General features: G+C 44.2%; 2 protein-coding genes across 6 annotated transcripts in view; one reads left to right on the forward strand and one right to left on the reverse strand.

The window, feature by feature from the left end:
* ALS2CL (ALS2 C-terminal like) overlaps nt 1-14925 on the reverse strand; it is a 42891-nt gene extending 27966 nt beyond the window's left edge. The window contains exon 1 of one of the 5 annotated variants that reach the window (XM_085226893.1): nt 14907-14925. In XM_085226893.1, coding sequence (XP_085083019.1) covers nt 14907-14924 — 18 coding nt within the window. In that variant the 5' untranslated portion in view covers nt 14925. Of the gene's footprint in view, nt 1-7021; nt 7141-7413; nt 7650-8236; nt 8509-14906 lie in introns of those variants that run through there. The other 4 variants (XM_010712287.4, XM_031553828.2, XM_085226895.1 and 1 more) reach the window with 4 other exon arrangements.
* TMIE (transmembrane inner ear) overlaps nt 10699-24913 on the forward strand; it is a 44204-nt gene continuing 29989 nt past the window's right edge. Inside the window, exons 1-2 of the mRNA XM_031554014.2 lie at nt 10699-10822; nt 20406-20540. Coding sequence (XP_031409874.2) covers nt 10721-10822; nt 20406-20540 — 237 coding nt within the window. The 5' untranslated portion in view covers nt 10699-10720. The remainder of the gene's footprint in view (nt 10823-20405; nt 20541-24913) is intronic.

A 24913-nucleotide genomic window follows, 5' to 3' on the forward strand; every position in this document is an offset into this window, starting at 1 on the left:
TCAGAACCGTGGAGATGTGGTACTGGGGGATGTGGTCAGTGGGCATGGTGGGATAGGTTGAGGTTGGACTCGCAGATCTTAGAGGTCTTTTCCAACTGTAATGATTCTGGGATTCTTTAGAATGGGTTTTATTCTGGGAGAACAAAAAGATAAGTGATAGATGCCAGGCTCAGAAAGTCTTTCCCAAACCGTCTTCATATCAAAATAACCAGAGAAACCACCCAACCACACACAGTGGAAAACAAAAGACTTGACAAAAGGGTGTGGATACACACAGCTTCACTCAATGGGAACGTGATGAACCATAAGCAGTTGACAGGAGGCTAAGGGGCACACATGCAACATCACAGCTCCACTCTAAGGCTAATTTAGTTATTTTTTCCAATGGAAGAACTGGAGGGATCCTCCCAGATGTCCAAAGGGGGACTTACTGGTCTGCAGCATTGCCTCTTTCAACCATGAGCTGGTCTCACACTCTTGCCCATCTGCAATCCCATTTCATTAAGGATCTATCACCTGCCACATCTTGAGCTGGGATAATTCCAGCCCAAACATAGTAGTTTGGGATCGCTTGCTGAATGAATAAGCAGCACCAATCAGCTTTCAAAACAGCTTTTCTGCAACCACAGAAAGACCTAAATTGCCACATCACATCACCCACTAAGGTAAACATGAGTTCCAGCCATCATTTCCATATTTTCCCTATCAGATCTGTACATTTATTCTAACCCAGTCAGGCAAAAGGGACTGGAAATTCCTCACCTGATGACAAAACCTATGTTGACTCAAGCACAGGGCACAAAAGAACCATGACTGTCCGGTCACATAGCGCATGTGCTTACATGGAAAGTGAACAACTGCAATGCTGCTGGGTGATGAGAGCACTCAGCAGAAATCTGGGACTGTCACATCCTCCTCCATTCGTGGGCTCAGCTCTCACACGACTCTGTGGTTTTGTAATTCTGTGTTACAGGAAAGGCCAGGCAAGCGTGAGCAGAACTACTATGAAGCCCATTCAGAAGGCTTCTGTCTGCTCTTCTTGCATGGCTCTGCTGCTGCTGGGGGAAAAAGACCTTCAAGGATGGTGCATTCCTTGGGCAGAACTGCAAGATGTACACATCCAAGGAAGGGTCCAAGCACAACAGTTGCTGATAGAAAGAAGGAAAGAAAAAAAAAAAAAACCAACAACATCTATAGGAATTGCTAGATCTCTATAACCCATGGTGTTCTTGGACTGTCTGCTGAGCAATGCAGCAGGGGAAGAACAAAGGGTGATGGAACAGATAATACCAACATAAGCAGTTTCCTGACCATCTAACGGATGGAGCAGCCACTGGGTCACTGGGAGGAGCATTCGTCCTAGACAGGATTTGTCCAAAAACTACTAAATGCATATTACAACAGGAACACACATCTCTCAAGAAACCACAATGGGTAGTTACACCCAGCTGGAGGAAATTGCAAGAAGAGTGGGTGGAACAAAAATAAAAAGTTATTTTGGTGAACTGTTGAGCTCCATGTTCGGTTTTCTGAAGAATCTCTTTCTGTTTTGAAGTCTGTAGCTCCAAGGCAACTGTTCCACCATGAAATGCCTGGAAAGCCCCATACATGTCAGATGGGGCATAAAATTTCTCCTGGAAACACATTCAGTCAGAAAACTCAAACACTTTTCAAAATTAAGAAAATTTGAATCTTCACACAGGAACTATTCATTTTCCACCTTCCTTTTGTGAATCCCCTTTTTGTATTGAAGATTATCAGTCAATAAAAATAAAGATTTCTCAAGAAGAAATAGCATGGCACAAACAATAGGTTTATGCTCAGAGGATTTTAATACTGAACTGCCTGGAATGGGAAAGCCATGACCACGTATGTAGTCTCTCCCCTTCTTAAGCTGTTCTCTTTCTCTGCATAAGCCTTCCTAAAGGATATTGAGATGAAGGCTTTCCAGTCTCCTCCCCATCCTTGCAACAGAGAGCATGAACACTTAATCCTGGACAGACAAACGTCTCTCCACTTGGCAGCAGTATGCAGCTTGGAGCGTAAAGCTCTCTTGTCCTTTCAGGTTACAACTCTAAGGGATGCACATTATAGAGCAAAATAACTCACCTCTGCGCTAAATCTGCCAGTAGCAAGCTCCTTTCTCAAAAATTAGTGGACAAACTTATCAAAAGTTTGTCACACTGAGTTTATATGGACCAACACTTCACATCACATCACAGTGGTGTTTTGAGACAAATACAGGGACCTTAAAACTGGAATGATCATAGACCTAAATGTTTCCTCGCCTCCATCAACTCAATAACTGTATTGTTATGATTAGCATAGCCAAATTTATATTTTATTTTTTGTGGAGAGAGCTGGGGAAGAGATAATGGGTTAGCATTAAGGGTTCATTTTCAGGGGTTGGAGTAAAGGAGATACTTGTTTTGAGCTTGGACCCTGGACTCTAGCTTCTTTACAAGGTTAGTTTTTAACCTAGATCTTTTTCCCAGCTTGATTTAAAGTACCACCACATGAATGTGCTCACAAGCACTATGGGATCTCCTCTTTCATTATCAGAGACAGCTCAGAGTCCATGAACTCACAAGCTCGTTAGGCTGTGGGGACAAACTCTGGTGACCTGTGCTGAGACACTGCTCCTCTTTTAATCCCTATCTTGGCTGCTTTTCTCTAAGGACCAAGCTTCCCATGCAGCTAATTGCATTTCCAACTGCCATCTCCCTCACGTGTCATGCTCCAGCTGAGTCTGCATTCAGGACAGCACAAAGACCATTCTGTCGTGCAGAAAAACAGCTCTGAGCTTTGTTTAACCAACACCAACAGTGGAGTGAATGCTGCTGTTCAGAGTTTCTCTTGTCAAGCCCCACTATGAATTAGCATCCAACTTACTGGAGCCACCTCATAGCCATAAGAAACACACAATGTGCGAGTTAAGAGAGAATTGGGAATTAGTGAGGTAAAAAAGACTATAAAAGTAGAGAGAGAGCAACAGAGGTGGTAGTTATTAGGATTAGGCTTTAGCATGGAATACAGGGAACGTGTAGATGCCAGCAGAAGTTTGTCTGTGAAAGAACTCAGGGGTCTCACTTCAATGTTTTCTTAAGCTGAGGAAATTGTTGAGCAGCGCAGCAATAAAAGCAGGTAGGCACAGCTCACAACATCATTTAAAAACCACAAGAGAATAACGCACCCCACCAAGACTCCCACCCTCAACATGAGACCCTTGGGCTCTTGGTCCAGGCTCCCATGCAGCAAACATCTGGAGCACAGCAGAGCTAGCTCTGCCCTCAAGCAATGGGGCCAGCTCTGGACAACCAGTAGGATGTCTCACATTGCTCACCTTGCCTAATTAAACCCTGGAACTCACTGCCATGAGAATTTGTTGCTATGGGTGTATTATACATGACATTCGAAAGTAGCTGGGTGAGTAGCTAGGAAAAAATCAATTAAAAGCTAACAAAAACAAAGGCATCAGCTCCAGCTCAGGAACTCCCTGGGGAGGCAAGTGCATATGGAAGAACTGTTAGTACAACTCTTTCTAGTTTTCCATGCTGTCCTTCTCCAAGCATGTTCTGCTTTATCAGAGATGAGGTAGCCTGGATTAATGCTGCTGATTTTATGCATTAGTCATCAAATCATTTGCTGGTCACCTCCATGGCAGAACCTCAGGCAACAAGGAGAATAATATAAAGTAGTAAAAACACAGACCATGTTAAAATCTCATTAGATTTTGGTTATAGTGGATATCCAGGAGCTTAAAAAGAGTCAAACATGCATTGAACATTCTCGCATAAAATTGTGTAATTGACTGTTTTCTGCCCAAGAACAACTTTTGTTTTCCCTGTGCAAGCTCTCATCTCAGTCCATCTTCAAAAAAAGGAAGCTATGAGTGGGGGAGGAGAAAATGTTTCTTTTTCAATTTTTTTTTTTTCCCCCAAAAATAGGGAATGCAAAAGCTCTGCATAAACATCAAATGACCCAAGTCTACTGATTTTTTCCCTTCTCCAAACCCAGACTGGGAGGAGCCCATAGCCTTTCCTTAGGAAGCTCGCTCTTGAGCCCAATAAAAACAATCACAAACCTTCAACTGACTTCAAAAGGACAAAACCCATCTGCCCTCACTGGTTGTGTACAGACTGAACTACCCACCTCAGATTCCCTTTGTAACCGACAAAGATTTGAGTCACATGAGAAGCACAACTTAATTCAGACTGAGATAAGTGGACCTTTGGGCATACCTGGTCTCTTTTCTCTAGCAACAGAATTAAACACCTGCAATGTGTCATTTTACTCGTTAAAAGCTAACGCTAGAGATCCCTCTCACGACAATTAGGGACATCATTCAACCTTTGCAAATAACAAGACAAGTATCCTAAGTATGATAAGGCTTGCAGGTGAGATGATGTTTATTTAGTGCTTTAATCTCTCTTGGTCCTATGACTCCCATTATTATCACTTGCAAGCAGTGCATGCAAGTGGAAGCAGAACTACTCTGACCCTGTAGTTGATATGCAACACAAAATGACTTGGTGTTATTCAATCAAACTCCACGTCAAATGTGAAGTAACTGCAGGTTGTTTGGAGGCATGTAAGGAAATTAAATCATGAGAAGAGACAACTCAATTTTCCATTGGAGTGAGACTATTATGGGAAAGCCAGAAGTCTACAGTTAGGTACTATGTTAGTGTCATGTCTTTGATAGCAACTTTGGAACTGGAGCTCCACATTCTTGGTCCTATACTCTCAATATGCTTACTTTGCTTTTCCAAAGCAAATGGGCCTCAAAAAGCAGAAGGAATGATGGAGGTACTCCACATCTTGGTTTTAGAGTACACATTATCATCCACATCAAAGCAGTACTGAGTCAGGTCCAGAGTATCAGAGCCTGAATCACAGCCTGGAAAACAACCCAGAGGCACAGAGTGTCCATCACCTGGGACAATGGAAGAGCCAATGGCACAAGTGCTTAATGATGCGATGGAGCTCAGTGTACAGCAGCACCATCATCCTGCTCCATGCTTTTCACTCAAGACCTCCAGAACTTGAGCAGGAGCAGAGGGGTTTTCATTTCCTCTGTGCTTAAAGACAGAGGACCATCATAAAGTTGCCACAGCAGATGATTAACCTCATGGCTTCACCAAATATCGATGAGTGAACCTACAGACCCATCCACGAGCTGATGTCTTCTGACTCCCTACATGATGCTCCTTCCATCTCACAGACATTTTCTTACTCTAGGTTTATAAAGCCCAAAAGCTAACGAGGTGCCAAAATGAAACACTTGCTTTCAACACCTCACTAATCTGCCCTGCTAAGTGATACAAAAAAAGCCTGAGGACATAAAACCTTTAGAGTGGCATCCCCAGTGTCTGCCAGAAATAAGAGCAGACTTAGAGTCTATACACAGGAAGAAGAATGAGTCTTGCCTGGATTACTGTCATCCCTGCACTCTCCCCTAGTGCTCAAGGCATTAGCAAAGACTTAGTGCTGTAGGAAGCTCCCAGGGTTTAATAAGAGCCTTCGGGTGCTCTTGGAGGGCAAATTACAATGTGAAGGCAGGACAGACCTGCCAGCAGTCACAATGCTTCCTAACCTCTGATCATCATTCCAAGATGCCACGGCTCACTGAGGTGCATTCAGTGCCAAAACCCAGGTCTTTTGATGACCTGAAGAGCTGGCCAGAAGCCCTGGCAAAACTATTTCACAAGAAAATTCCTGTTCGTTGAGCCCCAAATACTTTGTATGAGTCTCTTACATTTGAAGAGGAATGTAAACAGTTCCCTACCAGTCTGGCACTAAGAGCAACAAACACAGCTTGGCCTCTTTCTGAGGTCCACTCCCAGTGTGATCCCCCAACAACCGGCTGTTGCACTGGGAATTCTAAAGGATGCAAACCCTACCTGGTCCTAGAATCTGCCTCTAATATGCTTCTACTGTTTGCCTCCAGAACACACTGCCAAACTGAAAGCAGGGTCTTGACACACAGTTCTGCCTGTTTTCCTTGCAAGTCCTCAGAAATCTTATATTACAGCTTGTTGGGAATTGAAGTAATTGCAGTAGCAATAATGAAAAGTACCTCATTTGGGGAGCAGCTGCTCAAGGAAGCTTCCTGGCCATAGGAAATTTCCACAAAGTTGCACAGGTTTGGTTCAGATCCAAATTAAACAACATCAAAGTTTAAAAATGACAAACCCACCCTCCTGTGCACTGAAGCTCCTCCTCTTCTGCCTTTGAACATCTTGTTTGGTATTTAATAACAATTAAAAAAAGAAAAAGAAAGAAAAACAAAGCACAGAACTCTTCAGAGTGTTGCTGCTCTCCTGGGCCTCTGACCCAGACTTTTCTATCAACACCTAAGCTATCTCCAAGTTTTTGACTGCTTCCCTCCCTTGCAGAAATTGGAGAGCTTAACAGCCTCCCTCTTCATGACTAATTAGTTGGGTATTGGTTTCTTTACTCTGCTGGGTGAGCTGTGCAAGCCCAGCATGAAGGCATGGTTTGCAGCCTTATTTCATCAGGTTTATGTTGCTTGCTTGCCTGGCACGAGTGGAGAATTCCTCTCCACATTCAGGAAGAAGCCCCAGCACAGAGCATCGGACAGGGATGAAAGTGCTCTGAAGCATCACCTGATGGAAAATGAAAGGTGAGAGCAAGCAGAGGGTTCTACGGCTCTGGATCACATTAGGAATTAAATAACTTAAATATGATGTGCCTTCTTTATGCAGGGCAGTATGTCTAGATGAAACAAAGGGCTTCATGCGAGTGCATTTGGCACTCCAGGAAAATGCACTCCATGCCTGTGGTCACCTGCACAGGTACAATTCCTACCCATAGAAAACATTCCCCAACTTTACGCTGCTTCAGGACTTTTATCCATAAGACACCACCGTAAGGCAGATCTCATTGATCTCACACCCTTCCTGCACCACATAGCTACACATAACCCTCAAGGTTAACGAGATCACAACCAACCAACCAGCCAGCACTGGTCGCAAAACCCCGAAATAACCCAACGTACCTTGCACAAGGCGGCCAATTAAAATTCCCCTGTGCTCAGTGCTATGGCAGCAGCCGCTCCGAGCTCCCAGCTCTGAAATACCCACAGCCGCCGCTCTCCCCTCCCACCGCTCCCTCCCACATCCAGCAAAACACAGATCTGGGCCTGTTCATTAAACGAGACACCCACAGGGCCCAGGGAGAGTTACGAAACCTGCATAAAATGAGGTTTCTACAGCAATTGATTGTTACTTGCTTGCTTTTTTTTTTTTTTTTTTTTTTTAAAGGCTCTATGAGCATGTGCACGTATTGGGAAAAAAATACAAACAGGAAACTGAAATGGAAATCAACAGAATATGCTTCTCCCCCCTCCCCAGTGTGCAGTGACAGTGATCAGCTTTAATCCCTTTTTACCTACGTTGCATTTCCATAGCTGTTTGCCAAGCTCCTGTACTTCCATCCCTGTTCTGCCGGTCTCTCTCCTCATGCAACTTCTGCATTTGCTGGAGGAGCTCACAGGAGACATTTCCCTGGGAAATGGGACATGGGGACATTTCCTGCTATTCAGAGCTGGCAGCTGGCAGTGCGCAGCAGACACTGCACGTGATGTGCACGGACTGTCCTCCCAGCTAGTGGAAATAGTGCCCTCCTTCTTCTATAAAATAAATTGAAAGAAAAAAAAAAAAATGCTGGAAGTGGAAGAAGAAATGGGGGAGGGAAGAATCGAGGGATGGTGGGGTAGAGAAAACTAGGGGGGGGGGGGGGGGGGGGGGGGGGGGGGAAGGAAAACTGGGATAAAAAAAAGAAAAAAAAGATAGGGAAAGAGGAAACAGAAGAAAAGGAAAGGAAAAAGAAAAGGGAAAAAAAAGGGAAGGGAGGGAGGAAAGGAAAAAGAAATAGAAAAAAGAAAAACAAAACAAAACAAACAAAAAACAACAACCAGTCTCTGACTCCATCAGAAGGATCCAGAGTACTCCCAGCCACATATCAGAGCTCCAACTGCATCCCATGTCCTGAACATAAAGCCCTGCTTCTTTTTCCCAATCAATCTGCAATTAGCAAACTCCCACAAGCGCTTTGTCAACGCGGCCGCCTCCACCACACGCTCACTCTCCCCATCAGGAAAAAACAAATATGCTGCACGACAAAGCCCTCACACCCTCCCCATCTGCTTCAGAGCACAAACAAAGCTCCATTATTTCCCAGCACTCCAACATGTTCCAACTCAGCCACTTGCCTCTTCCCTGGCTTTACGACCTCCAGGACTCTTCCAAGCTACTGGAACTCGCAGTAGGCAGAGGGATGAGGACAATCCAGCTTTGCGTAGCGAGGATGCATGGGAGGAAGAGGTGCCTCGATCACCTTTTGTTCAGAGAGGTTCTTCTGCTGCGTTGATTTCCTTCCTACTTTCCCAGCCTCACAGGATGTTTTTGGAGAGGGACGTGCACATAACTCACTGTCTGCCTCACACAATGGTTTGTAAGACACAGAGAGACAGAGCAGCAACCCCTATATACCCAATACTGGGAAGCCAAGGGAATGGAAAGGGTGAGCAAGCGATGAGGTCATTGCCAGCCTCCGACCTGCTCTGCAAGCTGAGAAGGCAAGGAGCTGGTGATCAAGGCTTCAGCATAACTACAGACCTTTCTCTTCCTACCCCAAATTGGGAATTAAATCAGATTTCCTACATCCAGAGGAAGCGCTAACCCACCAGGGACTGGATGGCAGGTGGACACCTTGCCACTTGAGACAGATCTTTGCAAAGGTGCTTGAATCCAGGAGGACCTTCCAGCCTCTTAACCTTGAATGAATGGAGATTTCTCCATGACAGTGCTTACGACAGTGCCTACCCTGCAGAATGGGTTTCACAGGCTGCAGTGCTAAGCATTTCCTTACCAGTGTTGGTTTGTGGATCTCCAGCAGAACTGCACATAAAGCCCAAGAGCTCTGCTCCCTTCAGGATCACCCCACTGAGTGCATTTGGACCTGGATATCAAGCTCAGCTTTGTGACTTGGCCAAGTGTTCCTTGAAATCCTGTTTTTCACCCTTTATGCCTTTCAACTCTAATCTAGTAAAGATGCAGTGAGAACCTGTGCTGACATATAGTGATGCAACCATTTGCTTTTGGATGCTTCTTTTTCTTTCACTTGCACTTCCTTATGCTCCTGCTCATTTCATGCCCTTCCTCTTCTCCATCTTATCCACAGGCCTGATAACCCTCAGGCCTTCAGGTTCCTTTGAGAGATCCTGGCTGTCTAATCTGCTTTCTTCATCCTCCTCAGAGCAGCTTTGCATCCCTGCTCCCTCTGTCCTCAGCACTGAGATAAGAGCTCCACTTTCCAGACCCAGATGTTTCCCACCATCAATTATCCCCACTGCATGGGCAACTCAACTGGGGGTACAGCAAATACTGGATTGCCACAGTTTTTACAGCAAGAATTGACTTTGTTTCACTATAAAAATCCCTAAATGACAGTGATTTGCTCCTATTTGAACAGCCACTGAGATGTCCTAGAATGAGAACTGCTGACTGCCCTGCAGCCACAATCAGGGCCTTCAGCACATCCCCCAGAGGTGCTCAAGGTCAGGTTGGATGGGACCCTGGGCAGTCTGATCTGGTGAGGGGCAACCCAAAAAAACTTTTTTTTTTAAAGGGAAAAATACAGAAATTACAAGGTAACTAGATAGACTTTCAACAGCAAAAGCCAAACCAAACCAAAATCAGGGACACATTGAAAGCCAGAGTCTTTGAATGAAAAAAGTCTTCACCTGGAGCTTTGTGAAGACTCTTCTGCTTACAATTTTTATTAAGTGAAAACAATGTTTTCCTCTGAAGTCCTTAGAAATCTTCTCTATCAGGTCTAGGTCTCCCTCATTATCCAACCAGATTGTTACTGAAATCATCTCTGGCTATCTGCAGCCACAGATCTCAAAGATGGACTGACATAATTTCCACATGGGAGCTTAGGGGATACCACTAGCATTCCTCTGTCCACAGCCAGCAACAACATGCACTCCAGGCTTTGCATTTTGCTCTTCTGCTCAACTACAGTTTTACAGCTTTGCTTCCTACACTTGCAAGTGCCCCTCTGGGGAACACGTTTTAAAGAGATGTAAAATTATCAATACAAATAGCTAATAAGGAATCAGAAAAGAGACAGTTGCAGTGTAATGGTATACCAACAAACATGCTTTCTCTAAGAGGTCCAGGTCTAGTCTTAATTGGATGGAACAGCAAGATGGCATTCAGCCATCTATGTCAATTAAAAGCCTTTGCTCATCAAGAAAATACAAAAACTGGCTCTGATCAAGAAAACTATGAGAAGTTCGCCTTGTTCCTTGTGCTTTGAGTTTTTAGCCACGGAAACAAAGTCATCCACCAAATCTCACCAACTACCGAGAAAATCTTTTCTTCAAATCCAGCTACCCTGAAACAAGTGGCATTTTCCACCAAGGAGGGGTTTTTTGTTCCTGTTTTTCATTGCTTTGGCCTATTTATAGCCTATGTTCTTCTATTGAAATTGGGCACATTTTTGAGTTCTGGGGCTAATGGCACTGTATATGCTGAGTCAGTGCTGCTGGCTGGCACATCTTTCTGTCACCAAGGCAATACCACCCCATGTTACAAGAACCAATCATTCTGGAAATAGCTGCCTTGTGACTCACTCAGTTACAAGAACATCCTTGAGGATGCCAGCTCCGATAGAAGGTTACTGAAGAATGCCCCAGAGCAGCAACACAGTCTGCAGCCTTCGATTCTCACAGTGCTACTCAGAAAAACCTCAACTCCTGCTGAAGCTGAACAGCAGAGGCTGTTGGAAGGTATGAAAAAACATTTTTTTCCCCCCAAAAAAGTTCTACTAGCATAAATGTAGGTATCAAAAGGTTTACTTTTCTCTCCAAAAAGCTGTTAAATAAAAAAAAATAAAAATAAAAATCAACAGCTTTACTCACTTCTCAGTGCATCTTAAGAGTTTCAGACGCGCATCAGCATCAAGCAAAAAGAGGGCTGAGTTGGAGATGAGGAGGAAATAGAAATCAAAGATAGTACCAACCTCATGTTCCCAGCTAGCACCAACCTCTGCCTAGCTTCAGGCTTGGATCAGGGCTGTCTGAGGCTACAGCAGGGATGAGAGCAATTGTAGTTGCCAGTACCTCATTGGGTCTTCTTACTCTAATGCAGTGGTGGATTTCTGATCTAACCACATTCTCTTTAATTCCTTTGTGTGTGTACCATTGGGAAACTGTGCATGGAAACAGTAGCTAAATGTATGCAATTATTCATATCTCATGCAAAAGAACTTTTGCAACCTTCGTGATTATCAAATTTGTCCTGGTTGTTTTCACTGAGGGAACACTTAGTTGTTTTTTTTAAAGGGTGAGGTAGGCATACAGTGCAGGTGTGCTTAGAAAACATCCAGAAAACTAGGATTGACAGTGAGCACAGATATGTTTTCTATCAGCCATTCACTAGTAAATGAGTATAGAAACCAATCACTTCTAGAAATTCTCAACTCACATCAGCATGCACAGTAACAAATTCAAGTAACATACATTGCAAACAATCGTGTATACTTCTGTACTCTCTGCCAGAGATGGAGCTGATGACAAGACAAGATCAGGGATAGACTGCAAAAAGAGTGGCCAGAAGCAGGACCAGCAAAGAACAAGCATAAGAGAAGGCATGGAAATGTTAATTAAAAAAAAAAAAAAAAAATCACAATCACATTGAGATTATTTCCTTACCATACTCATTTCCTTCCATAGAAAAGCTCTATGAAGATTTAAGAGGCTACAATATCTTCCTACAACCACCAGTTTCAGTGTCTCCTAGACAGAGCTTAGATTCAGACCAAATATCATGGTATTGATCCTACAATGACTCTCTGCTTGAAGACTCAAGAGAGTTGATCCCTACAAACATGCACAACCTACTCATTTCAGTTTTGCTTAAGCAGCTATTTCCCCAGTTGTTTACATGACTTTTGGCAAGTCTGTCCCACCTAGTTCTCATCACTGGCACAGCATAAGTTCCAACATCAGTAAGGACTCACAACCAACGACTAGTAGAAGTGTGGTCATCCTAAAAGCATGGACAAGGCCCTGGACAGAAAGCTGCTTTGGTTAAGTGAAACCCATCACCAATCTGGATCTCTTCACAATAAGTAAAAGCTACTAATTGGCAAAAAACAAACAGGAGCACACTGGCCATCAGCATAATGGACTAAACGTTGGTCATGATCCAAGGACCAAAAAGTACCCAGGAATGACATGTGTTAGTCACCTTGTGCCTGTTAGTCAAGCTGTACCAGTTCTTTAGCCTGTTGAACAAACACCACCTGCAACAAGGTGGTGCTGAAACTGTTCATCATCAGCTGGACCAATCCTCAACCTGTTCCACACAGCACTGTAGATGAGCCTACAAAGACAGAACAACCAGATGGCCATGGGGGTGGTAGCAACCATGTCTAGGTGTAGCTCCCTCCGTGTGGCTATGGTACTTACCTCTGCTCTCAGGGCAGAGGGGGCCAATTCAGGTGTCAGTCTGTCTTGCAGTAAATGCCCTCAAATAAACAAACAAACAAAAAAAAAAAGCCTTCAAGGTGCTACATGGCTCTCAGGACCTTGGAGGGCCCAGATAATTTGCAGTCACTTTGAGAAGTCAAGGGGCACTTCTCCAATTGTACTAAGCCACTCATCATGTCCAAAGACAAGCTCAAGTGCACATGTAACATCATGTGGTATGATGTCCCATTGCCAGCCAACCAGTTTAGGAGGGGCATAAGAACTCTATTTGGATGATTTTTATTTTTATTTTATTAAAAAAACAAACAACAACAACAACAACAACAAAAACAAAAACAAACACCCAGAAACAGTAAAGTCTTCTTTAAATAAACCCATAATGCCCACTACAGGAATGAAATGTGACTCGTGATTCAAAACTATTTATTGCCCTGTAGTAGTTCGTCCAACTATGGCCTCTTGCTAAAGAAGAAAACAAACATTGGCCTCTGGCAGCCAGTCCCAATTACATAAGAGCTGCTGTATGTGCAGAAAGCACGAAAACAGACAAAAAGAGACCCAGAAAGCACCTGGATGTCACCTTTCAGTTTGGAATTTTATCTATGCAAAGTCATTTGAAACTGTGAGACTTCCAGTCATTAGTGAGCTGAATGGATAAGTTTCCAGAAAACCATACAATACTAAACAAACAAACAAAAAAAAAAAACAAACAAACCCCACATTGCTCTTTCGTTGTAGAAGAACAATAGCAACACTTCAGACTCTTAAAATAACATGCAATTTGTCTGAGTCAGGTCAGAGAAATGGTACTGGTGAGATAAGCAGGTACTCATTGCTTGTGTCCTTTTGGGCTGGAGAACTGCCCAGCTGGGGAATGGTGCAGGGGTATCCCATGTTTAGCTATAGAGAACAGTGACTTCTACCTGTGCCCTTCCAAGCAATCTGAGCAAGGTGTCACAACACTGGCTTCAATACTGGGACCTTCCTCCCACTCTCTGGCATGTTCTGCCTCATGTATTCAGTTGGTGGATCAGAGGAATCAGATAGCCAGAGGCATCTGGCACGTGAAGACATGAAAGAGGAGCAAAGATGCATAGGTACACAGATACAGCAGCCTTGCAGAAGGAGAGTGCAGAAAACCTAATTGATTTCTGCTCTTTCTCAATGCATGGGATGTTTCTGACTTGAGGCCAGGACCAGTCCCCCGCTTATCACCCAGCTGGCTTTTATCAGTCACACCTGATAACAACACCTTTTCATCTGGGAGGCTGGGAAGGGCTTTCACTCCCAGCGTGGGAGCAGATGACAAGGGGCAAGCCATGAAGAAGCAAATCAGAAATCCCATCCCTCCCAGTTCTCCAAACCCTTGTTGGGACAGCAGTGTAGGTCAGCACATCAGCAAACCACTTCTGCTGTAAAAGCAATGAGTCACTACGAAACTGTCCTAAAAGGTCCAGCAGACCAGGAGGTGTCCTTCCCACTATGCCACAACAATTGTGTAGCTTTCTTCTTACCACAGCACCACGTAGGCCTGGTTTGACCTCTCCCTTCACACAGGGACAGCCGCGTCCTGCCCCACTGGGCTGGATGCCACCTACAACCACAAGGCACGCCACCGACATGAATCCAGCAGCACAGAGATGTGGTGCTGGAGGAACAAAGGCAGCTTGTCTGACAGCATTGAGGTGAATGGCACCATGACACCTTGCTCCTGTGGTACACACCCTGTAGACTTCGTGAATGTTTGCCTCTGTTCAGTGAGGAAACAGGCAGCACAGAGGTAGAGATGGAAGGATTTTGCTGAATTCAGTCTCCTCAGATTGTCCTGTATATATTAAACTTGGATGCATCTACAAAATAAGTGCATCCCAGCCCTGTGAAATACCACTAAATAACACTAAATGCTAGAGAGACACTGTCGCTCACTGAACATAACCCTGCTTCAAAGCTGCAGCTGCCTGACCTTCAGCACAGCACAGAGAATAATCCTTTGCAATACGACCACATTGTCCCATGAGACCACCCCAACAGCATCTCCCACCCAAACATTACCTGAGCATAAAGCTCCTTTCATCGGTTCATTTGAGTTGTGATGAGGGTCCCTTAAAGGCCACCTAGTCCAAATTCTCCTGCAATAAACAGGGACACCCACAGCTCCATCAGGTGCTCAGAGCCCCATCCAGCCCAACCTTGACTGTCTCCAGGGATGGGGCATCCACCACCGTTCTGGGCAATCTGTGCCAGTGCTACACTGTTCTTACCATAATTTTTTTCTTTCTTTCTTTCTTTCTTTTTTTTTTTTTTTTTTTTTTTCTTATAGCCAATCTAAACCTCCCTCTTTTCATTTGAAACCACTTCCCCTAATCCTATTCCCTCTTACCATGGGCTGAGCTGTCATCTGGGGACACGCAGCCATAGGTGTGGAAAGCAGAACAAGCGATGAAAAGCACCCATTCTAGCTGTTCAGCTGCTTTATTTACTCATTTTAAAAGGAAGGGAAAAAAAAAAAAAAAAAAGTGGAGGGGAAAAAAAAAAAAAAAGAAAAGAAAAAAAAAAAAAAAAAAGGAAGTAATGTTTCTCTCCCTAAGTGCACTGCAAAACATTCTTGGTAGACATGGAAACCCCTGGCAGGCTGCCAGCCCTTGGCAGGTCTCCGCAATTAACATTTCAGCAAGCAACTCAACCCTCAAATGGCTTTTAGGGAATTTAAAGAGAAACGGCAGCCACAGATGGGCAATGGGATTTGCTGCTCCCCATTGTAGGCACTGGGGTTGTTCATTGGTTTCCCTATGGGGAAGCTCGTCACCCTCCTGTGTTACTCAGAGCAGGCAAGCTGTGATGGAGCAGGGTGGAAATGATTGCAGCCTCTGCACTTCTGCAAAAGAGATTTCCTAGCCACAGCCTTCAGGGATAGAGAGTAACCTTCAAACACACACAGGGAAGCTGCAAGTATGAAGGGGAATGCATTTGACCATGCACTGGGGATTAAACTGCAGCAGAAGGTATATAAGAAGCTCTGTTCCTCCCCTGCCCTAGGGCTGCATTCTCTTTGCTTGTGTTGGAGAGCAATGAGGAACTGGGAGCATGGGCTGCTCTGCCTGGAAGTCTGAGAGCACAGAGAGTAAGAAAGCGTGTGGGCTTTGGACCTCACTGCTCTGGGAAGAGAGAGAGAACAGAGAAAGCCTGGGAGTAATGCACAAGAGCATAGAGTCTTTGGGGGGTGGGTGGGCAGGGGTGATCCCATACTTAGGCAGGAGAGGAGAACCAGTTCCTCAGACTTCCATCAACAGTGCCTGCAAACAATTTTATGATGTGAGTGAGCATGAATACCACAAGCCAGATGCCCAATGCAAATGTATTTGCATTAGAAACCTCTTGTTAAGAATCCCTACTTCCATGGTAAATCAAAGCTAGAAAGAAGCAAGAAGTCTCACTGCCTTGCTTTCTACTTACAAGCACAGGGCATTTTCTTGGGATACCTGACCTTGAATCTCCCATGGCTCTTTGTCCATAAGCCCAAAAGCAGGCAGGCAGTGAAGAAGCCCCAGGATAAAGAAGATGATGAAGCAGGAGCCACATCTCCATCCACTTGCAGTGGCTTGACTGCAACACAGAGTAAAATTGCATGGTTCAGGGCTGCTACATTCTCCAAAGCAACACTATGGTGCAGCAACACCAGCATCCTGATAATTAACAAGGTGGCATGTCTAACAAGATCCATACTTCTCAAAAGGATGCAAGAGACACAGGTGATAAGTAGGAAGCTGTGGTTTCCCTAAAGACCGGTGGTCATCTACTAACCAGTGAGTACATGAAAGCATGTGCAATCTGGACTATTACAAACCTTATCTGATGAGCTGTCATTGCTGGTAGGGTTGTATGTTGGAAAAGACGACCATTTCCCCTCTTTGCAAAGCCCACTTCCTCACTATTGGTAGTTTTGCAACACTTCTTCTACCTGCAAAGCATCCTTGAGATGCCAGATGGCCTATGTAAAAGAGAACATTTGCATGGGAGTTTCCTTGTCATGAATAATAATTATTAAAAAATAATAATAAAAAAAAAAGTAAAAAAAAAAAAGAAAAAGAGAGGAACTCTCAGAGAGATAGTAGGTCAACATTTAAAATCCCAACAGGAGATTCTGCTCTGACCTGCTGAGGGTGTTTCCAAGTTGTCTCAAAGGAAGAGGCTGAAACAAAGAAGCTGAAAGGTCTGGAGATTGCAAAAAAAGAAAAAAAAAGTGCTTTTTTTTCTTGTTGTTTTTCTGAAAACTAAAGGGGGCATTCAACTTCAGTGACCCATATATTGAATAATAAGTAAAAACACTAACAAATTTGTTTGTGCTATTTTTGCATAGCTCTTGGTACAAAGGATTCCCAGCAGCGATTTGATGTCACAGCAGTAGGGAATTCACAGTCTAACCTGCTCTGTGCATTACAAAAAAAAAAAAAAACACCTCCCTGCTAAAGCAGGTTTCCTACAGCAGGTCACACATGAAAGCATCCAGGAAGGTTTTGAATATCTCCAGTGAAGGAGACTCCACCACCTCTCTGGGCAGCCTGTTCCAGGGCTCTGACACCCTCACAGTAAATAAGTTCTTCCTCATGTTGATGTGGAAGTTCCTGTGTTCTAGTTTGCACCCATTGCCCCTTGTTCTGTCACTGGACACTGCTGAAAAGAGCCTGGCTTCATCCTCCTGGCCCATGTCCTTTGGATATTTATAAACATTGATCAGATCCCCCCACACAGCCTTCTCTTCTCCATTATGAACAGTTCAGGGCTCTCAGCCTTTCCCCATCAGGAGATGCTCCAGGCCCCCCGCCATCTCCACAGCCCTCTGCTGGACTCTCTCCAGTATTTCTCTGTCTGCCTGGAACTGGGGAGCCCAGAACTGGACCCAGTGTTCCAGATATGCCTTCCCAGGACACACTAGAAGGGAAGGAGAACCTTCCTCACCCTGCTGACCATGCTTATTGCAATGCATCCCAGGGTTCCATTGGCCTTTTTGGCCACAGGGCACACTGCTGGCCCATGGTCAGCCTGTTGACCCAGTCCTCCTCTGCAGAGCTCCCTTCCAGTAGCTCAGCTCCCAACCTGTACTGATGCATGTGGTTAATCCTTTCCAAGGTGTAAGACAGAATGAGATATAATAGCTTTAAATTGTGCCAGAGGAGGTTCAGGTTAGGAAAAACTTCCTCTCAGAAGGAGTGACTATGGCCTGGCACAGGCTGTCCAGTAAAGCAGTGGAGTCACTGTCCCTAGACCAAGGAACAAGAACCATGGAGATAAGACACTGAGAGACATGGACAGTGGGAATGGTGGGGTTGGGCTGACATTTGGACTACAGGTCTTTTCCAGCCTCAATGTTTCTATGACTCCACACTTGTCTTTGTTGAACCTCATGAGGTTCTTCTCTGCCCAACTCTTAGCCTGCTGAGATCAAGCAAGAATTACCCTCATATCATCCTTCCTACTTCCACAGGGAGGATAGCTGGTAAGATTTTATCCAACATCACATTTTTTAAATGAATTACACAAAAATTCAGCATCTCCCTGACCTTTATCCCTTGGCCAGTTTCAGCTGAATTAAAACACCAGAAACAAGCCTTTAGAAGTCCAGTGGAGGAAAGGTAAAGCAGTGAAATGTCGAATGGTTAACAACAATAACAAACATTGAAATCAGCTCAGTGAACCACTGTTTGGGATCTCGGAGCCCCAGATGGGATTTTCATAGGATCAGGGAGGACCAAGCTGTACAACTTCTGACAGATGCGTAATTTTCTGCCTCAGTGCTGCCACCATCTGTTGCTGACGAGGCCAATAATGCAGCATCCTGCCTCCCCTTTCAACCACGCCCCTATTCTTCCATTTTCAAAGAATGCAATTTTCCATCATCTCATGGGTGGGAACACAGCAGTGAGCATTCACTATAAAAGTGTGCAAATGCAACAGAGAACCAAACCGCTGCTCTTCCTCCAATGTGATGGGCACACCACCATCTTTCCACTCTCCTCCAGTCTTCACAATTTAATCGATAATGCCTTAAAGCTCACCTACCTATTTGAGCTTATCAAATATTAATTGTCTATTTAGCTATTTCTCCTGAAATTGTGCTCAATTCAAATAGGGCTACAATACAGTAGCAGAAGTGACTACAGCCTCCCAGATCTTATTACTTGTTTTCTTACCAAAAACCCCCTGCCTTCTCCCAGCAAAGAATACTACAGCAAATTAATTTGGGTATAGGAGAATACAGTTAACTCAGTTGACTCCAAAAATTTTGGAATTTTTGTTATTCCAAAATAAAGTAGGATGGGACTGATACAAGGCCTTGAGTGGCTGTATCATCTGGAGTATTGCACCTTCCAACCCAAGCCATTCTGTGATTCTATGATCATATTTCAAAAGCAAACAAGCTCAGGACCTTTGATTTCTTTCTTTTGGCAGTTTTATCCTTCCCACAGCAAAGGAAACTGGAGAGTTATTTTTAAACAGTTTTGTGTTTCCTGGTGGCTTTCTGGTAACTGCACTTCAAAGTACCTTTGATAATCCATCTCCTAAAACTATGGAGAAAAAAAAGTATTCCTAGTTTAGCACTCAATTGTTCCACTGAAACAAGAAAATTACAGCTGGAAAGTTCATAAAACTCATGGAATCATTAAGGACAGAAAAAACCTCTAAGATCATCAAGGCAAACAATCAGCCCCATTCCCACCATGCCCAGTCATAGAATCATAAAGGCTGGAAAAGACCTCCACCAAGAACATGAAGTCCATCCATTGACCCATCACCATCATACTGAACCATGTATCTCTAAATGAAGATGCTCAGTGCATTCATCTGGTCTCGATCTGTTAAGATTTCTTTAGCAGAGCATTTTAACCTGTTTCATCCAATCACTCCCCTCCTCCTCTTCTGTCTGTGGCCAAAGGCAAAAGGACAGCGCAGCTGAGAGTCCTACACTCCCTCAAATCTGTGCTTTCCTTTTCCATCTCATCCAGAAAAAATTCCTTAAGCCTTTCAGCTTTAGCTCCTATTGCCAAACATGCATAGAATCATGGAATGGTTTGGGTCGGAAGAGACCTTTAAAATTATCCAGTTCCAACCTGGTGTAGGCAGAGATACCTCCCTCTAGACCATGTTGCTCACAGCCCCATCCAGCTTGGCCTTGAATGCTTCCTGGGAGGGGGCTTCCGAGCCTCAGTGGGCAACATGTTCAGTGTCTCACTGTCCTCACAGTAAATAATTTCTTCCTAATAATCTAGCCTAAATTTCTTCCTGATATCTAGTCTATGCTCTTCCCAGCTGCCATTCACTCCCTCCAGACTTAAAGATCAGATGAAGCTGCAAAGTGCAGCAACACGTCCCTCCAAGGTCCTCCAGGGATGAAAGATGCTTTTAAAATCCAGAGACAGCAAATGCTCATCTCTAGTAATACTGGACTCTGCTTGCATAGGGTTGCTATGATGCTGGTGATGCATCAGCTTGGCTTACAGCCCTATTTCATTAGGGGAAGAGACTTCTCTCGGGGAAGAAAACAAGAGCAGGAGAGCTGGAATCAGTCAGGCAGCTGTAAAGAAGGAAAAAAAGCCACAGTTTCATGGAGTGGACTGCTTTCCTTGCAAGGAGCAGGAGGAGCTCCAAGTGCTACTTCACTCCCTGCATCCCTCTCTACAAAGCCCAGCTGGAGAAGCAGCAGAGCACTCTGTAAGCGACACCAATCTAATTAATTAATGACTTTCAGTGTCGGCTCTGTGGCTGCTGGGCTAGCAGGAAGCAGTAACCAAGGGCTGGGACAGCATGCAACGCATCTGGTAAATGCTGCATGCTGCTGACAGCCAGCTCGGTTATTCATCATCTCTCCTGCTTTGGGCTACAGCACAGAACAAGTCAGAGATTATTCCGGGCAGAGAAGATGGTGTGGGATCCACCCTTGCAGCATCATCTCTTCTGGATGAGGTCTTCCTCCCTCTTCTTGTCGTGCTCCAGAGCTGCCGTGGCACAGTTAATTGAGGTAAGGAGCAACCTGCTTTGTGGATTAGGGGCTTGGGGGTGGCCAGGAATCCTGTTTTTTTCCATGCAAGGGTGAAAATCGGGGAATTTAAGGTGGCTCCGAGGAGATAGAGGCTCCTTCAGGCAGTGCTTATTGCTTTCCTCAGGCCCAGCACTCTAAAGGAGCTGCTTTTAAAGCGCCTGCAGCTGGCGATCATAGAATCATGGAATCATTAAGAATGGAAAAGATCTCAATGGTCATCTAATCCAACCCCAAACCATCCCACTATGCTGACTGTGTCCCTCAGTGCCACATCTTCACAGTTCTTAAACAGCTCCAGAGTCAGTAACTTCACCACTTCCCTGGGCAGGGCATGATGATCAATCACAGGTGGCACTCAGTGCTCTTTTAATCCCCAAAGGTGGATTGAGACAGCATGAAAACTCACAGTACAGCTCTTCCAGCCCCATGTTGCCTGTCCAACAAGTTCTGTCAGTTCTGTCCAACAAGTGCCCCACGTCAGGCACTCAGGGAAGAAGGACCAGATTTGACCCAGGTGATCCTGTCCATGGAGGCACCTGTCCAGGTTAAGTGGTCGTGCCACATGTTTGTCCCTGTACCTTCCCTCATTTCCTCTAGTTCAACCAAAACGTTAGCATTGGAGGTGATTCTTTTCACCCACAGCTCATTCAGCCATCCAGCAAGTCTAGGAATAAACAAGAGGGCAGAGCAGATTGCTTCTGAAAGTACCAGCAGTTAGGTTATAGATGCTGTCAGAGTGCAAAAGAGCCCTCAAAATTACAGCTGCCAAAAATTTTGGAAATGTCTTCAACTTCTTGATCGCTTTTCCTAACTAAAAGGCTGAGCCATGTTAGGGGAAGGTCTGAGGTCAGAGCCCCAGTGCTCTGGTGCTGAAGAGCATTACCAGCATGTTCTTACAGCAAAGCTCACTTTGCTCACATTCCTGATTTTGGTTATGCTGTTCAAACGGCCATGCTGACGCAGCCATGTCTGCATTAAGAGTTCTAATGGGCTAGAAGAAGAAAGTATAGTTTCATCATGATAGATCTTAGCATTCCTACCTTTCTGCCTCTCACCCGGCCTCACATCAAGCTTAGTCCAATCTCTTCAGCCTTCAGCCTGCACATTTTAACAGTTTACCACCAATGCATTAGAAGCAACAAAAGCTGTGCTGAGTTCATACCCCCACCCCATCTTCTCCTTCATCTCCGTCTCAATCTAAAGTTACTAAATACAGTATTTTCAAATGGCTCTACCAAACTCATCCTATCTGACCATGGTATAATACCCCCAGCAAGCCAAACCAGAACCTGAATGCTCGTTTGGAAAATGCACACACACTGCTGTAGGCATTTTCCCAATCTGTTCACCTACAGCAGCTCTCAAGGTGACAAGCCAGGCAGAACTTTCTCTTACGGTGCACATTTGATAAAGTCTGCTTCGCTGAAGCCGAGTCACTGTGCAAACCCAGCTTCCACCCCACCAAAAAGATATATATATATATTTTTAAAACCTTTCTTGCCATTTCCAGCACCCAGACAACCACCTGAATAAGCAGCCTGATGCTTTATGTTTGAAGATAGCTATTTCACAGACACACACTTTCCAGGATTTGTCTTCATGCCAAAGCAGAGCAAGGATAAATGTCAAAATTAGGCAGATGGTTATAAAACAGGTCTGACTTTTTGATCTGTTTTACTTATACCAGACTCTTGGAAACATGTTCATTATATCATGTTGGAGAGAGCAAATCTCATCTGGAAACTCAAGCTGTTCCATAGGTTAATTACCAGATAGCTAAAAAATGCGATTAGATGAACAGCCAGATTCTGTATTTCATAGAATCATAGAACCATTTGAGTTAGAAGGGACCCTTAAAAGCCACCTAGTCCAATCCCTGCAGCAAACAGGGACATGTACAGCTCAATCAGACTTAAGGCAGATGAATTACAGGCAGCTCTAAAGCTCTGCAAAGAATTTTTTTTTTTTTTTTTTTTACTTCAAATAATTACACTATGTAATTATTGTGAATAATTCAATTTGTGCTAAGCCAGCCTGTTCGAGCAAACAGAGAGAAGGTCAAAGAGAGAGGACATCAGAGCATATCAGTGAGCCCAAAAGAAAAGTAAGCAAACCCACAATATGGTGGAGTGAAGAAACAAGATGCTCTTGGTTAGTGATGTCCAAGTGTTTCTAAATGTGCATAACTGTGTGCATATTCCACTGAGAGAGAGAGAGAGAGAGAGAGGAGGCAATGAGAGCCTCTGATTATTGAATCTAATTGCATTTACAAAAAGCTTTTTCTCTGTCATTGATATCTACGTATATCCAAGGCAAAAGTTAAGATCTGCAAACTGCTTTTGGACCAGGTACATTTGAAATTAGCTCAATGGGCTGTCCTGGACCTGCCCATTCGGTGCCCTAGGAGCATCCCCATAAGGTGCCTTGCTGAGACCAATGCTTCAGCCAGAGCTGGGGGCTCTTCTCCAAGAACATCTTGTCCAACTTCAGCTGTAGCTGTACAGATTGGTGAAGACAAACACCCATGTAGCTTTATCTAGATGACTCTCATACCCCACACGTATTGTGAAATCCATTCACAAGCTTACAAGTTATTAGGTGCTAGATAAGTCTCTGGGTTTGTCTGGAGCTTCTGAAACAAGAGGGAAAACTCCATCTCTAGGAAGTCATGTAAAAAAGTCTCCTGAAGCTTCATCAAACTAGAATCATGGAATCACAGAATCATATAACCATTAAGGTTGGAAAAGACCACTAAGATCACGGCAACCCCACCTATGGCAGTGGGGTTGGAAGTAGATGATCTTTAAGGTCCCCTCCAACCTAAGCCATTCTATGATCATCTAGTCCAACCCCAAACCAACCCCCACCATGCCCACTGACCACATCCTTCAGTCCCACATCTCCACATTTCTTGAACACCTCTAGATGACCCCACCACTTCTCTGGACAGCCTGTGCCAGTGCATTACCACTCTTTCTCAGAAGAAATTTGTTGCCCATTCTCTTTATTAATATAGCAAGAATAATGATGATGTTTCTGGTTTCCATACATTCTAGCTTGGACCCCATGCAAAAGATGTAGCACAGATTCAATAGTAGGGCAAAGATATTTATTAATAGCTTCAGTTTAGATTGTACGTAGCCATGTATTGTTGGACTCAAGGGACAGTATCCCTCATTTGTAGCCTACAAGTGAATGTGATAGATGGGACTGTATGCAATACCTAAAAAATGCTCAGAGGTGTGATTATAGTCGAAATAAAGATAGGTAAAATTACAGAGTGGATTCCTGAGGTTGATTTCCCAAATGAATGCATAGCTTTAATTCAAAAGCTTACACAGAAGAACAAGTAAGAAAAATAATAGTACAGGAAGGCATGCACAGGAGGCACAGATGATGATTTAAGAGCACTAGCTTTAAGAAATGCATCTTTAAAGAAGATACAAGTATTTCAGGCCAGCTGAAATAAAAATATTATAGAAAATTACAAAGTTATTTCCAGAAAATTCTTTGTCATAGCCACCGTAGAGAATAGAGGCTCTGAGAGAGGGATGGAGGCCACATAGGGTGCAAAGTTACTGAGCCTTCCCAGATCTCAAAAACATGTGTACTTCAGGAAGAAACAGACGTGCTCTCAGACCTAGTTACTTGCAGAGGTAGGGCACATATGAATCAATGCATGGTCTCTGCTAACAATAATCCTAAATGCTACAGCGATGCTAAAGAGATTGTCCTGTGATTGCTGCCATTCTCGAATGAAAAGAAGCATCTAGCTTCAATCTTAAATTCACAGGATTGTGAATTGGTCCAGGTATGAAAAAAAATAAATAAATAAAGTTCCAGAAAGGAATGAGAGAGGCTGGAGGGCTGAGACCACGAGAGAGGTCCTTCAGCCAGCCCAAGAGCTGCAAGCAAGCCTCATGAACAGAGCAACAGCAAACCTACGCTGTGATCTAATGGCAAAAACCAGATTTATCAGCTATCACTGTCAAATCATCAGTCAATCTTTTTTATCCCCAACCCTAAATACACCAACATATTAAACAAGTAGAGCTCCTGTCTCTGTCACGGAGTTAACTAGATCAATTTACGCCGGTGACAGGGGGCGGTAGGCTGAGACCATGACAGTCTCCAGCAGCTATCTCCTTCCCACAGGGACTGATACCTTTGCTGGCTCCTTACCCTGCCCCAGCTCCAATCACCACTGACAGTTTCTCTGCTTGAAATGAATCAGAAACGAAGCAAACTGGAAAATTTTCTTAGAAGAATCAGTGTCAAACTGTTCTGACCTAAATGTGCAACATGCCTGGAAATGATTTAGTGCTCTGGGGGTTCATAGATGTTTTACAGCC

Source organism: Meleagris gallopavo, chromosome 6, assembly GCF_905368555.1.
Source record: "Meleagris gallopavo chromosome 6, MGAL_WU_HG_1.1, whole genome shotgun sequence".
Classification (NCBI taxonomy): domain Eukaryota; kingdom Metazoa; phylum Chordata; class Aves; order Galliformes; family Phasianidae; genus Meleagris; species Meleagris gallopavo.